The 17,417-nt window shown below is 45.9% G+C and overlaps 2 protein-coding genes across 3 annotated transcripts; one reads left to right on the forward strand and one right to left on the reverse strand.

Annotated features, from left to right (window-relative positions):
* The first annotated feature begins 1,725 nt into the window (after positions 1-1,725).
* LOC143419495 (sialic acid-binding Ig-like lectin 15) lies at positions 1,726-4,002 on the forward strand. Its single transcript, XM_076886389.1, has 3 exons — positions 1,726-1,848; positions 2,586-2,975; positions 3,191-4,002. The coding sequence occupies exons 1-3, from the start codon at positions 1,794-1,796 to the stop codon at positions 3,613-3,615; spliced, it is 870 nt and encodes a 289-aa protein (XP_076742504.1). The 5' UTR covers positions 1,726-1,793; the 3' UTR covers positions 3,616-4,002.
* A 5,504-nt stretch (positions 4,003-9,506) lies between these two features.
* On the reverse strand, positions 9,507-16,972 carry LOC101486289 (uncharacterized). Of its 2 annotated transcripts, XM_076886377.1 has the most exons (5): positions 16,758-16,972; positions 16,419-16,463; positions 16,239-16,310; positions 12,171-13,313; positions 9,507-10,679 (listed from the first exon to the last, which is right to left on the reverse strand). In XM_076886377.1, exons 3-5 carry the CDS (start codon positions 16,282-16,284, stop codon positions 10,261-10,263), a joined length of 1,608 nt encoding a protein of 535 aa, XP_076742492.1. In that variant the 5' UTR covers positions 16,285-16,310; positions 16,419-16,463; positions 16,758-16,972; the 3' UTR covers positions 9,507-10,260. The 2 variants fall into 2 exon arrangements, with proteins under 2 accessions (XP_076742492.1, XP_076742496.1); XM_076886381.1 differs by lacking the exon at positions 16,758-16,972 and having other exon boundaries at positions 16,419-16,502.
* Positions 16,973-17,417: the final 445 nt, after the last annotated feature.

The following is a 17,417-nucleotide window of genomic DNA, read 5'->3' on the forward strand; positions in this document are numbered from 1 at the left end:
CCCAGGCCGAGAGGCCGGGGGCACCCCACCTCCGAAGTGGCCCGAGCGAGCCCCAGGCTCCAGGCCCCGATAAGCGGCTGCCAAGGAGTGAGCCGGTGTGTACCTGGACGCCCACTCCCGGACACAAAGAACCTCCAACGCACCGATGTCTGAGGGAGTCCGCCACTGGCAGGGGAAGTGGTGGTGGGGGGAGATAGGCCTCCAAACCTTGGAGGGCCTGAGATGTCCCCAGAGAGGTGGCGTCTGATACCCAGCCTGACATATAGACACAGACATACAGGCACACACAGACACAAACATCCATTCCCACCCTCATGCTCTCATATGCACTTACTCCACACTCAACCAACGTGGAGACAGACATTGTCACGGCTGCCGAGGCGAGCCGTGTGGAATAAATGAGGATCCAAGCACAGGCAGTCGTAGAGGAGTGAAGGTGATTTATTGAACACAAAAGCACAAACCTGAATGAAAACGAGCAGAGGAGGATGACGATGAACAGCAGGGAGAAGACACGGTGGCTACACAGACTGACACTGAGTAATACAGACGAACCGGCAACAGGCAGGAGAACACACAGGGCTTAAATGCACACACCAGTAATCAGGGGATGAGAGACAAGAGGGCAACACAGCTGGGAGGAATCTGGGCTGACGGGACAGGGGAAATGTAAACTGATCACACTCACATACGACACGGACCTTCACAATAAGACAGGAAACTCAGATACATGGAACCAGACAAGACATTGAACTAAACAGACAGATTCACAAACAGATGGGGAGACACCATAGACAGACAGGTACAGACGCAGACTTAGAGGCAGATCGAATATAACACAGAACTTAAACAATCATCATCTAGAAAATGATAACAAACTAAAAGCGCTGGGTCACCGACCCAGGACCATGACAGACATAAAGAGACGCTGTGCACACGATCACACTCCCCAAGCGTACTCTACAAACCGGGTCTAGGTACCCTTGCCCCTGGAGGGGGGAACTGCACCCAGACCCAGGTGGTGTTACCCTTTTCCCTGCGGTGGGGGAAGGCAGACCGCCCCGACTCCACAGCAGCAGGGAGGCCCCGCATGCAGGGGGAGCACACTGCCCCCAGGTGGCAGAAATGTAATCAGTCAACATTTGAGGACTTTAATTTCAAACAAACAATGCTTCTAACCTGCCGACTGTTGACCTCACCCGTCCACTCGTCAGCTTTTCAGCACGTTCTCTTTATCGATTTGATCTAAAATACAAACTGTAATATTTTACTATTAACCGTTTTATCTTTACTTACAATCAGGATGTAGAATCCTGAGGACAGAACACAGGATCCAGTTCAGTACATAAAATATTAAAAATAAAACAGTAGTTAAAATAATCTAAAATTTCACTAAGAAAGGAAAGAAACATAAAATAATACAACATTGTGAGACTGCAGAGTGCAGGGATGACATGCGCACGTTCAGTATGTTACTCGTGTATTTCTTGGAGTATTTCTACACTATTGTACTTGTTCACGAGTACACGGTGTGAATACTTTCATCCAAACGTGTTGAGCTGATTTTATTTCTGCAGCTCAGACCTGAGTTCCTCTTCACGGTTTCAGTCGTGCAAACACAGCAAAGTTCAGATCACATGGAAGCTTGACGGGGTATAAATAGAGAAACGGAAAATCATGAGCGACGTCCTGGGAGGGACTGACTCACACACACTCACACAGACACAGACTCACACACACACACACACACACTCACACAGCCGTCCTGTTTCTTTGTCTTATCTGGTCGGATCATGGACGCCCGGCTGCTCTGCAGCACTCTGACCCTGCTGCTGTCCGTCACACGAGGTGAGCTGATTTACGCACGTTGTCTTAATGTGCCAGGATGTGATGTCATTTCTGTGCTTTAATACAGACAGAAGCATCCTCACAGATTCTTTCAGAGAAACGGCAGAACTTTAGAAAAGTGATGAGAAGCTTAAAAATGAGCCAAATGTATAATAAGTGTGCTTTATTTGCCATTTGTGCGTCTGTTGTGTCTCTGAATCACATCAGTGCTTCACAAACCCAAACTTGTATTTGTAATGACCACCAGGGGGCGACTGCTCCAGTTCTGAGAGGTCTGATTACAGGTCTGTGAGTCATCTGACGGTTTTTGTTTTCAGGTCTTAAGTAAAATAATGATGTTAGATTATTGTGACAAAGGAGGTAAAGCACAATGATTCAGTGGTTCAGGTTTAAGGAAAAGCTGCAGGGAGCTTTTGTATCCTTGTTTCCAGACGGTGAGTGGGCGTGGTCACGACTCTGCACACTCATAGCCAGTCGCCATGAATCATTGTGCTGTTGGTCATTTTGCTAACAGCATTACAGAGTTCAGGGACTCCAACAGCTCACTGAGCACTGATACCCTGCTGCAGCTACAGCACCAGCTAGTGGTAGGTGGCTGCATAACAGCTGCACTTAGCCTCTCAGGTGATGTCAGCAAACAATGAAGTTTAAGCTTCTTCTGTGGTTGTCCAGCAACAACAGCAACATTCTGCTACTTATAACAGATTTTTACTTGAACTACTGTTTTTTCCCATCAGCCCTCAGCTCTGCAGAAGACGGCTGGTTTGTGAAGGTTCAGCCGGAGGTACGAGGCATCGAGGGCTACCCGGTGGTGCTGCCGTGCACCTTCGGCCATCCGCAGCACTCCCAGCATTCCTCCCTGCAGGTCGTGTGGCGTCTGGGCCACGGGCAGGGAGCCACCGTCCTGTACCGCTGCACCAGCCGGTCCGGAGCCCCCACCTGTGAGCCGGGGCCGAAGCAGGACCAGCGCTATCGGCTGGAGGGAAACCCGCGGGAGCACGACCTGTCGCTGCGCATCAGTAACACCATCCTGCAGGATAATGGACGCTACTACTGCCGAGTGGAGGTTCAAGGACGAGAACACATCAGCTTCGAGGACAAGATGGGGACCAGACTGAGAGTGGAAGGTACCGCCCAAATCACTCTGCCCACAGCTGACCCAGAAAGAGTCCAGCACTTGTTCTTCAGCTTGGTGTACTGAAGCTTTGTGAAACACAGTCAGCTGATTTTAAGGGTGGATTTTCTATTACAACAGATAGCTCGCAGCTAGAACCTTTAATCTAGTAGGATTAAGATGCATGAAGGCTTCCACAGCATCTGACTCCTCTTCCTCCTCCTCCAGCTCCTCCAAAGATCCTGGGCCTGTCGGTGGAGGGCACTGAGCAGTCCGGGTACAGAGCGCTGTGTCGGGTCCAGGGCTCCCCGCTGCCGGACGTCCAGTGGCTCGGCCCGGACGACCTGCTGGAGGGCTCTCTGCTCAGGCCGCTGGCTCAGGGCTCCACCGGCCACTACCACACCGTCAGCCAGCTGAGAGACGTGGAGCCAGGCCAACAGTACACCTGCAGCGCCTCCAACCCACTGGGTAAAGAGCAGGCCACCCTGTATGTCCTGCCCCCCCAGCCCCCTCTCTCTCTGGCCGGGGCTTCACCTCCTCTCCTGCTCCTCCTGTCAGTGTCTCTGGGGGCAAAAGTCCTCCTGCTGGTGGGGATGGGGGTGTGGATGGTGCAGGGCGGAGCTCTGCAGGGGCTCAGCTGCTGGAGGAAATGACTGATGCCAGTCATATAATCATGGTAAAAATATATGTAATCATTGAGTTAGAACAGTATGATCTAGAAGCTGATCAAACAGTAAACATAAACATGTCTTCATGCTGATGAGACAAATGCATGCCTCGCTGCTGAGGTCATAAACGTAAAAAGATCTGTGTATGATTCCTGCTTCGAGCTGATTGGGTGAACATGACGCTGAGGAGTCCTCAGCTTCACATCATCACGGATCATAAGCGCCTTACAGATCTGTGCCATGGAGCAAAAATGGGTGTGCCTAAAAAAGTGGCGGCTGAGAGATTTATTTGCTCATCATTAGCCACATTTGATGTGCATTTACTGAAAGTTTCTTTATTTAAGCAATAAAACCCACTAGAATTAAGTAGAATGAGAATTGTTTGCTTTGTTTTTGCTTTGGACGTGGACGCTTCATCTCTTTGCTCTTGAATGCTTTGCTTCTTATATTGATTTTTATTGATTTTTATGCTGATTTTTTCCCTTTTTTCCGTGTGAGCTTACCTGCGATAACTTCTGGACACTTGTAGATCATTAGGACTAGAGTGTTCTTAACAGAAACAGCAATATTTTATGGTTACCTTGTCCTCAGCGCTCCGTGTGTCTGTGGCCTAGACACAGCTGAAGCCTGATTACAGCGTCTGGGCACCGAGCAGCCTCAATAGCCTGGAAAGGTGCTAACCGCTAGGCTAACTAGCAACAAGATGCCTTCCCTCTCCACAGATGACTACCACAGCCTCCTGCAGAAGATTGCAGTACTGGAGACAAAAATTCATCGCTTAGAAGTAAACGTGGAGGTAAATGGACTGTGTGGAAATGAAACAACCTTGCCTTTGATTCAAAACAATGGCGATGAGCAAGCTAGTACACAGCTAAGGAGCACAGATAACATGACCAAGAAAGTAGACTCTGTGCATTATTATAAATCCTCAAGTGATAATCCCCCCTTAGACTGTCTTGGTGCAAAACCAAGACATAAATCATGTCTCCTGGAAGGGGGAGGACGTATCACAGGCAGGGCACAGCGAGCTGAAATCTCTGAAACCGACTGGCCTTCACTTCCTACGAGACAGAGAAGCTCTTCTACCCCTGTATACGAGAGGAAACAGGACTGGACAACTGTGAATAGGAAGGTTAACAACAAACCTTCAAAACAACTGAATGTGAAACTGCAGAACAGATTTGCTCCACTATCAAAGGACCCTGGATCTATATCGGACAACCATCCATCTAAAAGCAGCGAAATAAGGTCTGAAAATCTGTTGAAAAGTGAAAGGCCACAGGGAAAGCTAAAGGCTAGGCCTGAAACTCTGATTGTGGGTGACTCTGCCGTAAAGGATGTACAAAGGATGTGCGGTAAGAACACTAAAGTCCTCTGCTTTCCTAACGATATGGTCAACAACCTGAAGGAGAGAATTCTTCAAATTGCAGATGAATATCCAACTGTGACAAACATTGTTCTGCATACAGGGTCAAACGATGTGTCCAAACAACAGTCGGAGGTTCTGAAACGGGACTTTACTGGATTATTAAACACTGTAAACTCTCTGAATGCAGCTGTATTCATCAGTGGACCTGTACCGCCGGTCAGAGGAGGAGACGAGAGATTCAGCAGGTTGTTTACACTGAATAAATGGCTTATATCAGCATGTACTGACCACTCAGTGCACTTTATCGACAACTTTAATATTTTTTGGGAACGCAGGCATCTGTTCAAAGCAAATGGATTTAATTTTAACAAGTCAGGGGTGAAACTGTTCACCTCCAACTTGTTTTATTCCATACGTCATCCATCCGTGCTTGGTGCCAAGGCTGAGATAAACGAGGAGTTATCTCATAAAGAGGAACAAACAGAACTCCAAGAACAGACAAAGCCCAGCAGAAACCTTGAGGAGGAGCTCCATCTGCCCCCACCCGGGAAGAGCCTCAGAAAGGAGAGACATCTAAGGCAAGAAGAGGGGTCCCTATTTGCCTCCAACTCTCTCAACAACACCAACGACCAGGACCAGGGACCACGACCTTCCCCAGTCCCCCAAACCCCTGACAGGCCATCACCCTCCTCCCCCTCCCTTTCTCCCTCCTCCCCACACCTGAAATTCACTGAGGAGATGATGGAGCGGGTCAATGCTGGGCTCAGATCTACCCCCCGTCCCAATCCCTTTTTGTCCCCCATAAACCCCCCACCAGAGCGGCCAAAGGTTCGCCATCGAGCCCCACCCTCAACAGAGCAATCGAAGTCACATTGCCCAGCCTCGCCCCCCTTAGTTCCTCTTCATGCCCTGTCTCCGCAGTCTGATGCGTGATGTGTGGAGGGTCCGGGCTGCGAGGATTATGGCAGTGATGACTTTTCCCAGGAGAAGCTGGGACCCTGTTTACTAGAAGGTTTTAAAATCTCTGTACTTTTAGGTGACAGGAGACATGTGGCCTGGTCAAAACACAGAGAGCTGCACTCTAAAAGATCTTTAAACATAGTAAACATACCTTGTGTGCCACAGACTGCTCCCAAACACGAGGGGACAAGTAATACCTCTAAAACACTTAAGTTGGCTTTATTAAACATTAGATCTTTAGCTGGGAAAACATTTTTAATTAATGATTTAATCACTGAGCACAGCCTTGATTTTATGTTTTTAACTGAAACTTGGTTGGACCAAAGTAACAGTGGAGCTGTTCTCATCGAGACGACCCCTCCTAGCTACAGTTTTATCAGTGAGGCCAGGGTGAGCAGGAGAGGAGGAGGGGTTGCTGTCTTATTTAATGAATCATTTCAATGTAAGCAGCTATCTCCTGGAAGTTTTCAGTCTTTTGAATATGTGGCTTTACAGCTGAAGGCCCCATCCAAAGTTGTGTTTCTTAATGTTTACAGGCCTCCCAAATACTGCACAGACTTTTTTAATGACCTCAGTGAACTGCTGTCTGTGATCTGTGTTGATTTTGACTGTGTAATTATTGTTGGGGATTTTAACATCCATGTGGACAACCCTCAGGACAAAGGGACTAAAGACCTGAGTAACACTCTGGGCAACTTTGGGCTGACTCAGCATGTAACAGAGGCCACACATAATAGAGGACACACTCTTGACCTACTGATCTCCAAAGGCCTGAGCATTTCAAAGGTTACTGTGTCTGATGTGGGCCTGTCTGATCATTACTGTGTTTTCTTTGAAAGTAAAATCTCAGCCCACACAAATATATCAACAACAGTGATCACAAAACGGTGTATAACTGAAGACAGTAGTGCAATTTTTAACCAGGTCTTCCCATTAACACCTGACCTGTCCAGAGGGTCAGTCAATGAGCTCGTCAATAGCTTCAATGCTAACATGTTAAATGTAATGGACACTATTGCTCCCATTAAGGTGAAGGTTATCTCTGGAAGGAAAAAGTCTCCATGGAGAAACTCCACACTGGTGAAAAAAGAAAAAAGAGAGTGTAGGAAAGCTGAGCGCAGATGGAGAAAAACAAACCTCCAGGTTCATTATGACATTTATAAAGAGAAACTTCACAATTATAATTTACAACTGAGGAGTGCAAGGAGGTCCTACTTCTCTGACATCATCACTAAAAACAGCCATAATGCTCGGGTCTTATTTTCTACAGTTGACAGGCTAACAAACCCTCCTGTGCCAGTGGCAGCTGAACTTCATTCGACCATGGCCTGCAATGACTTTGCCAAATTCTTCACTGAAAAAATCCAAAAAATTAGACAAGCAATTGGTACATCAACAGCAGATCCAGGATATGTACTGTGTCCACCAAAAAACTGTTTAAACACCATGAAACAGTTTCAACCTATTAACAGCAAAGACCTGGAGGACATCTTAGGTCAACTGAACTCCTCCTCCTGCTGTTTAGATGTCCTGCCAACAAGTTTTTTCAAAAAGGTCTCAAAGACTTTAGAGTCAGACCTGTTACAGATCGTCAACTTTTCTTTATTATCAGGTGTGTTTCCAGAATCACTAAAAACTGCTGTAATCAAACCTATACTGAAAAAGGACAATCTTGACAAGACACAAATGAACAACTACAGGCCGATCTCAAATCTCCCATTTTTAAGTAAGACCATTGAAAAAGCAGTTTCTCAACAGCTCAGTTACTTCTTAAAACAGAATAACTGCTACGATGCCTTCCAGTCAGGTTTTAGACAGAACCACAGCACTGAAACCGCTCTGACCAAAGTGTTTAATGACATATGTCTGAATACAGACAGTGGAAAAATGTCAGTCCTAGTTTTACTGGATCTCAGTGCAGCATTTGATACAGTTGACCACAACATATTACTCAAACGACTGGAGAACTGGACAGGTCTTTCAGGAACTGCACTAAACTGGTTCAAAACATACGTAGAAAACAGGAAATACTTTGTATCAATAGGTAACTTCACATCTGAGCAGACAAGTATCACATGTGGAGTTCCCCAAGGTTCCATCTTGGGACCCCTTCTGTTTAACATCTACATGCTCCCACTGGCACAGATTATAAACAACAACAAAATAAACTATCACAGCTATGCAGATGACACACAAATATATATCACAATGTCACCAGGAGACCGAGGCCCTGTACAGGCTCTTGGTAAATGCATTGAGGAAATCAATGACTGGTTGTGCCACAATTTTCTCCAGCTAAACAAAAACAAAACTGAGGTAATAGTCTTTGGCGCCAAAGAAAAACAATTACAGGTCACCAGAGAACTTCAATCTATAGATCTAAAAACCACAAACCAGGCGAGAAATTTGGGTGTAGTGATGGATGCAGACCTAAACTTAGAAAAACACATTAAGACAATAACAAAGTCAGCTTACTATCACCTCAAGAATATTTCAAGGATAAAAGATCTGATGTCTCAACAGGAGCTGGAAAAACTAGTCCATGCATTCATCTTTAGTAGGCTTGATTACTGTAACAGCATCTTTACAGGTCTACCTAAAAAATCAGTCAGACAACTACAGCTCATTCAGAACTCTGCTGCTCGAGTCCTCACTAAGACCAAAAAAGTGGACCACATCAGTCCAGCTCTGAGGTCTTTACACTGGCTGCCTGTCCGTCAGAGGATAGACTTTAAAGTTCTGATGCTGGTCTATAAAGCTCTGAATGGTTTAGGACCAAAATACATCAATGACCTCCTGACCCAGTATGAACCTTCCAGATCCCTCAGGTCATCTGGATCCGGTCTTTTATCAGTTCCCAGAGTCAGAACCAGACACGGAGAAGCTGCATTCAGCTTTTATGCTCCTTATATCTGGAACAAACTCCCAGAAAGCCTCAGATCAGCTGAAACACTCAGTTTATTTAAATCCAGGTTGAAGACTCACCTGTTCTCAGCTGCATTTGAATAAAGCACCAAATCCACACTTTAAGCTTAAATTTCAAAACTTACATTTTAACTACTGATTTTATCTCTGATTTTATCTGTTTTGATTTTATATACTGTTGTTTGTTTGTTTGTTTGTTAATTAGTTAGTTTATTTGCTTGTTTTAATCAATTTTAAATCATGCTTTTTATTTGTTCTTGTTTCTAATGTCTCTGTAAAGCACTTTGAATCACCTTGTTGTTGAATTGTGCTATACAAATAAACTTGTCTTGCCTTTAATTACCAAATGATTTCAGGTTTTTACAGGAAACTTGAGGAAATAAAGTCTGAAACAACTGATGAATAAAGATGCACATCATCTGCAAACTTAATATTTGTTGAAATTTGCTCATTAATGTTGTTGTTGGACATTAAATCCATTTAACAGTAAAGTTACTGAAGTCTTTAAATTGTTAGCCTGACAATAAAGAACATTTAGAGTTTAAAGGTGTAAAGATGTGAATCGTTTTGGACGTTTCTGTACTGGGAACAAATAAAAGACACCAGCGTCCAGTTTGTCACAGCAAAACAGATTTATTGATGTGTCACTGAGTCCATGATTGACTGGAATAATCATTTTTACAATAAAACTGGTGCATAGATGATTCTGACCAATCAGACTGCAGATTCAACAGTTCAACATGCAAACTCTGCTGACTTCAAACCGGTAAATAATATAAAGCATCAGGATGACGAGGTTACCTGTAAACTTACATTCAGCTCGGTTTAGGACTCCTTAAAGAATAAAATCACACTTGAATTTACATCTTCAGTTATTATAGAAAAGTATTCTATCAGCAGCTGATCGTTTATCCCAGAAACCGTAATCTAAGAGCAAACAGTAAATACGAGTTAGCATCACTCTGCTGAAGCTTCTGCAGAGCCGATTATTACAAACACACGAAGCTCAAACACTTTAAATAGTGACAAATAACAGCTCACTCTCCTCAGATTACAATCAAACAGGAAACCAGTGATGCTGCATACTGGTTCCCAACGATCGTAACATTTCCCAGTCAGATCAGCAGGAACATCCTCTGCAAAGTGAAACTTTCTTAAATGCTTAGTTACACATTTGCTTCGGTTTTCAGGACTAAGATGCTGCTGGTTGCTGTTCAGGTGTCTCACCAAGCAGAGCGTGAGACCCTCAGACTAAACTAGAGTACATGTTTTTCTTCTACAGAGCCATAAAATGTGACTGGCAGCTACAGCATGCTTATACGTGAACAGGATGTGTAGTGAAACTAATGACAGTGCAGAGCTGCAGAGCTCCTGTCCTATATGGGGAAGAGCTCCGGCTCCTTGTAGCAGATATAATGAGCATCCATGCAGCAGTCGTCGTCGCTCCACTCAAAGCCCGTGCCGTTTCCCAGACTCATGATGGTGCACTGGCCTTCCTCCACCCCACCGGGCTCGCCGTCACCCCAGGTGGTGCTGTTGACGCTGTCCCCGTTCACCCAGAACCACTCCCCGTTCAGCGAGCTGCGCCGCATGCCGATCCACACCTCTTGTACAGTGTTGTTAGTTAAAGACCTGTTCTGGTAAAGTTTGCCATAGATCTGTTTCTGGAGGTCGGCGCTTGACAGGCAGAGCAGCTCTAGTTTGCGATCAGCGCAGGCTTTAAAAGATTCACGCCAGTCGCTGGGTTGTTCTTCCAAGTCTAGAACCTCGGGGGTCACGGCGCAGCCCCTGAAATCTGTTCGGGAAGAAGAAGAAGAAAAGGCTGAAATCAGAGGTTTCACAAGACTAAACATTAAAGCAAACGTCCGAGGCGTAAATTTTAGGGTGCAGTCGTTCACATTTATTGGAAGGAAGCAGCTAAAGAGTCGACGCTTGCTTTTTCCCTGGGCTCCTGTTTGCTCTCATCGGGTTCTTTCTTTAAATCTGTTCTAGTTTGTATTTCAGTTGTTGTTGTTATCGCAGCTCCATCACTGCTCTGTGCGTCTGACGTTTGTGTTTCCATTCTTGAGTCCCATTTTTCCCACTTATATAAATCAAAGTTTAGCTTCAAAGGTAAACATTTCTGGATTCTTTATTTATTTCTGCTTTATTTTGCTGATCATGGCTCACATGTGTGAGCTGCAGCGGCGATCGTGGCTCAAGAGTTGGCAGTTTGGAAGGTTGCCGGTTCGAGCCCGGCTCGGACAGTCTCGGTCGTTGTGTCCTTGAGCAAGACGCTTCACCCGTTGCCTACTGGTGGTGGTCAGAGGGCCCGGTGGCGCCAGTGTCTGGCAGCCTCGCCTCTGTCAGTGCGCCCCAGGGCGGCTGTGGCTACAATGTAGCTGCCATCACCAGTGTGTGAATGTGTGTGTGGATGATTGTGTAAAGTGCTTTGGGGTCCTTAGGGACTAGTAAAGCGCTTTACAAATGCAGGCCATTTTCACCATTTATCCTTCTAGTTCAGGCCTCACAACCGTGAGGAACACTCCTGTCCAGACGAAGATCGCCGACAGGCTCCACGGGGAGGGTGGAGTCAGGCTGGCTGTACTGACAGTGCAGCATATTAATGGAAGGTAAACGGGAATGACGCCTGCAGCTCTACAAAACGTGGGAGATCTTCCTGTGGAGTGCACCGAGGCTGGTGTCCAAGCATCAGGAGCCACCTCACGCTCCTACTATCAAAGCACTCCTGAACCCACGACAGCATCAGAGACATCTTATCTGGACTAAAGAGGGAAAGAACGGGACTGTTGCTCTGTCCAAGTTCTCTTGGAAATGAAAGGCAGCATCAGGCTCCCGGACTCTTGACGAGCAGACACTTAGATGCTTGAGTCTGCGGTCGGTGATGATTCGGGGCCGTGTGCCATCTGCTGACGAACTTTAAGGACTTAGCACCCGCCCACAGCTCACCTGACCTGACACCCCAAATCAGTGGGAGAGGCCAAACATCTGACACACCAATCCAAGCTGAAGGCCTGTAAGCAGCTGTGCTTCAGTGAGACCTCAGCAGGACAAGCTGAGCGCTCAGGTGAGCACGCTTCAGAGGCTGGACGTTTCTGTACTGAGAGTCCTGCGACTGATCTCGTCTGATTTTAATGACGTAAGCATCACAATAAAAAGTCTGCATTAAATTACAAACCAAACTTTTTTCATGATCTTTGTTTTTTTAGATGCACGGGTACATATGACGTGTCCTGCACACAGTGGATATTATCACTAACTGTGGAAATCAGCAGCAGTTCCTCACCTGGGCTTGAACTGACGACAGGTGCCTGGTTCCCAAACAAAGTGCTTCCATTGTTCCCGCTAAAGTAGACGGCCATTTTGGAGGAAGTGTGCCAGATGACAGTTTTACCCAAACTCAGAGGAACTTGTATCGAGCTGTAATTAGTCCCCTCCAGTTTCGTCCAGTCTGCACTTGATATGTGGTTATTTCCAACACGAACCCCGTCGGTGACGTTACTGCTGACCACGATCACGGCGTAGTTCTTGGAGATCGTGGATAATGCTGTGACCACAAAGCAGCAGGCAAAGTTTGCTGTTGGGATCAGAGGGAGAAGTAATCCCGGCCGGTAGAGGATGGCTGTGCCGGCTACATCATACGTCGGTGAGCTTGAGGCGTAGGGCGTGACGCTGGTGGAATCGTTCTGTGCCAAAAGTACCATCGTCTCTCCCGCGGCATCCTGGGCCAGAAATGGAGGAACTAAGTACTTCAGCGTCCTGCCTGGGGCTGGCGGCAGAATGGCGTACAGCAGCCCGCAGCTGCAGTAGCGCTGGACGGCGCAGGGGTGGCCAAAGAGGACGGCCACTGGCTTTTCAGCTGTCACGTTTTTAAACCCTGCACTCTCATTCAACCAGATCTGAGCAACCTGGCCTGACTGGAGGGAAACTTCTTGCGTCTTTAATCCTCCGACGTTCACGTTGTTTTGCTGCTGAACACCGTTGACGATGATGATTCTGAACGGGCCTCGCTCCGTCACCGTCTGCACAACTAAGTCCTGATAATTGTTTGTGGGTATTGGTGGGATGAGGTACGTTGTGCCGAGTTTGTCTGTAGGTATGACGACAGCAGTCTGCAGACTGTCTTCTTTACGGCTGATGGCTTGAACGGTGATATCTTTGTTGCTGTCAATGGTCAGAGTTTTGTTGGAGATGTTTCGCTTCCCGAGTTCCAGACTTGCATTCGCGATGAATTTCCAAACAACTCCAGCGTCCAGGACCTGTTCCTTAGAATTGCTGTACTCTTGAACTCGGACTGTTGTCTCGTTTTTCAAAGCAGTGATTATGACCATGTTTGTGGGCGGGCTGGGGTAGTAGCTGGCGATGTTCTCCGGAAACACAACGGTAAAGTTTTGGCCAACGGTGTCGTAAGGCACAGGGCCCGTGGACTCTGGTGAAAGAAAACACAGCAGCTGTTTAATGAGGAAGAAACAGAACCGTCTTTGTCCTTCCTTTCTACCACATTTTCAGGAATTCTGGTGAAAATTATTCCAAATAAAAAGAGAATTCTGGATGATTCAGCAGAAATATTCTGAAAATCAAAAACCCTGCCTGATTTAAATTTGGCTTGATCTATCCCAGCATCCTCCTCTGTCACACCAACCCTCTGCATCACCTCTTTCCTCCTGCCTGCAGCTCCATCTTTATCCTCCACCCTCAAACCACCTCGTCCCTCTGACTCGTTTCTGATCCTGTCCTTCCCGCTCATGAACATCGAGCCCGTGTCTTTGTCATCGTGCTACGACGTTTGTGTCCATGCATCACAGCAGGTCTCACTGACTCACAGAATAAACTGTGCAGGTGATCGAGTGGGTAAATGTAAATGGCATCAAGAACATGTAAAAACACGGACAAAAGATCACAGATTGCAGACTGTATATTAAAGATGGCCGTGGCCGGCCTTTGACACCTTTTGGCCATCACCATTTTTGTTTTTAAACCACAGCTGATTATCATATTGAACAGCAGCTAAGCTTGAAAACTTCAGTCAGGTGATCATTTCTATAGCAACAAGCAGACTACAGACTGAACACACCCATCGCCGCCTCAGAGGAAGTGTCCATGCCCCTGAAACAGAGCCCTTCACTTCATTGGCTGGTTTGAGAGCAGGTGGGTGGAGCTTCTGTTTATTTTCATAAAGACCAAAGAGCAGAAAAGCTGAAGGCTAACAGGGATGACGTTACACTGACACCCTGCTTTTAAGCCGTGTTGAAGCTCGAGCGACACGTTTAAGCCGAGCACAGAAACTCAGGTACACTCGATCAGCTGAGCAGGAATAGAAAAGCCCCCCCTCTGTTGTTATGAAGACGCAGCATCTGCAGCCCTTTTCCCCTTTATCTGCCCGGGTTGACTGCTTTTCCTTTGCAACCCACCACGACCGTGTGTACATGCTTGTCGTCATAGAAACATGTCTGCGACGTCATTATTATGTGACACAAACACTACAGCAAAGGTGGAGGTCGAAGCGAACGTAAGCCCGCCGCTCGGTCTGTGGCTTTCCTCACACTCGTTGTTTGTTAGCCATTTCCTTCGTTCCCGAGTTTCATAAATGGCGGTTTTGATTTTGGTGAACGAGATGCTACCGACCAGCCAATCGGTGGCGTGCAGTCTGACGATGTCACATTTTAGTGCGTGTTTGGATGGCTTGGAGCCCCGGCTGAGCAGGTGCTGAAATAGTACCGGGTACTATGACCTAATGGGAAACCCTGGAAACCGGGGCGAGTGGATCCGAGGAGGTACTAATGCAGGGGTGGGCAACTCCAGGCCCCGAGGGCCGGTGTCCCTGCAGGTTTTAGATGTGTCCATGAACCAACACAGCTGATTTAAACGGCTAAATTAGCTCCTCAACATGTCTTCAGTTCTCCAGAGGCTGGTAGTGAACTAATCATGTGATTCAGGTGTGTTGACCCAAGGTGAGATCTAAAACCTGCAGGACCCCGGCCCTCGGGGCCTGGGATTGCCCACCCCTGTACTAATGGAAAAGGAGCTTATGTTTCACATCGGGCTGTAAACGTGTTTATTTCTGATGCTCATGTTAACAGTGGCATCTACGCTGAAGCCTCTGGTGGACAGAAGGGGAACTGCAGGTTCACAGTTGGATTATCAGTGTTTCAGATCAAACTGTAAGCATGCAGATTATACTGGAGAATAAAATGATGGGTTCCAACAAGCTGCAGTTTGTTAGTAAAGATGGGTTAATGACAATGTCAAGATTAAATGTCAGTAATGAATGTTCGGTTTGAGTTTTGAATTCTTATTATAAGATAGAACTTTATTAATCCCTCGGGTGGGTTCCTCTGGGAAATTCGACTAATATATATATATATATATATATATATATATATATATATATATATATATATATATATATATATATATATATATATATATATATATATATATATATATAAAAACACCCAGCACGCCCCTGCGGGCGGTTTATCCTTCAAGCTCGGGTCCTCTACCAGAGGCCTGGGAGCTTGAGGGTCCTGTGCAGTATCTTAGCTGTTCCCAGGACTGCGCTCTTCTGGACAGAGATCTCCGATGTTGTTCCCGGGATCTGCTGGAGTCACTCGCCTAGCTTGGGAGTCACCGCACCTAGTGCTCCGATTACCACGGGGACCACCGTTACCTTCACCCTCCACATCCTCTCGAGCTCTTCTCTGAGCCCTTGGTATTTCTCCAGCTTCTCGTGTTCCTTCTTCCTGATATTGCTGTCATTCGGAACCGCTACATCGATCACTACGGCCGCCTTCTTCTGTTTGTCTACCACCACTATGTCCGGTTGGTTAGCCACCACCATTTTGTCCGTCTGTATCTGGAAGTCCCACAGGATCTTAGCTCGGTCATTCTCCACCACCCTTGGGGGCATCTCCCATTTTGACCTCGGGACTTCCAGGTTCTACTCGGCACAGATGTTCCTGTACACTATGCCGGCCATTTGGTTATGGCGTTCCGTGTGTGTGTGTGTGTATACATACATACATACACATACACACACACACACACACACACACACACACACACACACACACACACACATATATAAATACAGAGACAAATATAAATAAAATATACAAAGGGGATAAATAGAATAAATAGGAATAAAAAATAAAAATACAAGTGAATTGCACATTTCAAGTATTGAGTCTATTGCACTGTTGACTTATAATTTGGATCCTAAAGCTCTTTTGCAGTGAGCAGGTGGGAGGAGTGATACTCTTCATACAGTCTGTAATATTTCACATGTAGCATCTATGACCCCAAACTGCAGGTGACCCAAAAGAAGCCCAGGTGTGCTGATCGTCGCGTTTACCTGAGCTCCTCGCTCCCAGCAGCAGCAGGAGGACCAAAGGATACATGATGGAGGAAAAACACCAACGTCTCCCTGCGACGTACAAAGACACGTAAAGAAACAAAGGATCACATGAGGTTAATGTCCTGCTGCTGCTTAACTTTGAGTTCAAAATCATCTGAGATATGACGTCACATTTACCTCAGTTTATCATCAAATTACAGAAGTGGCTTTGATATGAAGCTTCTGTCGACACAAATGAAAAATATCAGGAAACACTGAAAAACTGCAAACACAAACTCAAACACGTTTAATGCTTAAATAATAAATCAGAAAATAGATCACATGCAATAAAGTCAAATATTTTAAAAGTACAAAAACATTTTATCAAAATACAAATGTATGAAAAAGAAAACCGGGCCGAGCTAATGTTCAATCAAATCTGAAGAAGCGTGAAACAACAAACGGCTCTGTGATCGATCGAGCTGCAAACGGGTCAAAATCAGAATTTGTGCCTTTGAGGAGAAACCCGAGTCTTACCTGCCGGTCTGCGGTCAGCGGCTGACTGTGGGGAGTTTTCCACAGTCACCTTCTTTCCTGTCCTTCAGGTATGGAAACGATCATTTGTGAGTCAAACTCGCAGTGATTTGGAAGACATTTGCATGCCATGCACATCAGTGCAGGTGTGGCTGGGGCCTCGCGACTGTGCGAGCTCCTGCAGCTAAAAGCACCAAATCGATCTGTCAGAGCTTCGATTCATCTTTGATCCTGTCGTCACATCTGAAATGTCTCATCTTGTACTTGGTGTGGTCGTTCGGACAGACAGGAGAGAAGCCGTCAGCTGTTAAACCTGGATGATATTTCCTGTGGTCAGAAACGTCCAACCACGAACTGACCTCGGCTTCAGTCGGCGTGCACATTAAACACGTGCTTTCCTCTGATCAGCTGATGACAATAATCAATCAATCAAAATGTATTCATATAGCACATTTTAAAGACCGCAGTACACCAAAGTGCTTTCCAGTAAAATCCTGATACAGATAAAAAAAAATCACAATATAAAATATAAATTACAGATATAAATAAAATAAATAAAATATAAAATAATTACATAATCTAAATGCAGAGCCAGATGTAAATTACCCTAATTAGCCCTGAATGGCAGGTTAAACAAATACGTTTTTAGGCGTGATTTAAAAG

Source organism: Maylandia zebra, linkage group LG1, assembly GCF_041146795.1.
Source record: "Maylandia zebra isolate NMK-2024a linkage group LG1, Mzebra_GT3a, whole genome shotgun sequence".
NCBI classification, from domain to species: Eukaryota; Metazoa; Chordata; class Actinopteri; order Cichliformes; family Cichlidae; genus Maylandia; species Maylandia zebra.

What these genes read in the sequence shown, in the direction of transcription:
- LOC143419495 (XM_076886389.1), top strand. Translation starts at nt 1,794, where the DNA reads ATGGACGCCCGGCTGCTCTGCAGCACTCTGACCCTGCTGCTGTCCGTC. An exon ending in GCTGCTGTCCGTCACACGAG is followed by an intron (nt 1,849 to 2,585) that starts GTGAGCTGATTT and finishes TTTTCCCATCAG; the next exon opens with CCCTCAGCTCTGCAGAAGAC. An exon ending in GACCAGACTGAGAGTGGAAG is followed by an intron (nt 2,976 to 3,190) that starts GTACCGCCCAAA and finishes CTCCTCCTCCAG; the next exon opens with CTCCTCCAAAGATCCTGGGC.
- LOC101486289 (XM_076886377.1), bottom strand. Translation starts at nt 16,284, where the DNA reads ATGTATCCTTTGGTCCTCCTGCTGCTGCTGGGAGCGAGGAGCTCAG. An exon ending in GCTGGGAGCGAGGAGCTCAG is followed by an intron (nt 13,314 to 16,238) that starts GTAAACGCGACG and finishes TTCTTTCACCAG; the next exon opens with AGTCCACGGGCCCTGTGCCT. An exon ending in TGTCGTCAGTTCAAGCCCAG is followed by an intron (nt 10,680 to 12,170) that starts GTGAGGAACTGC and finishes CTTCCCGAACAG; the next exon opens with ATTTCAGGGGCTGCGCCGTG.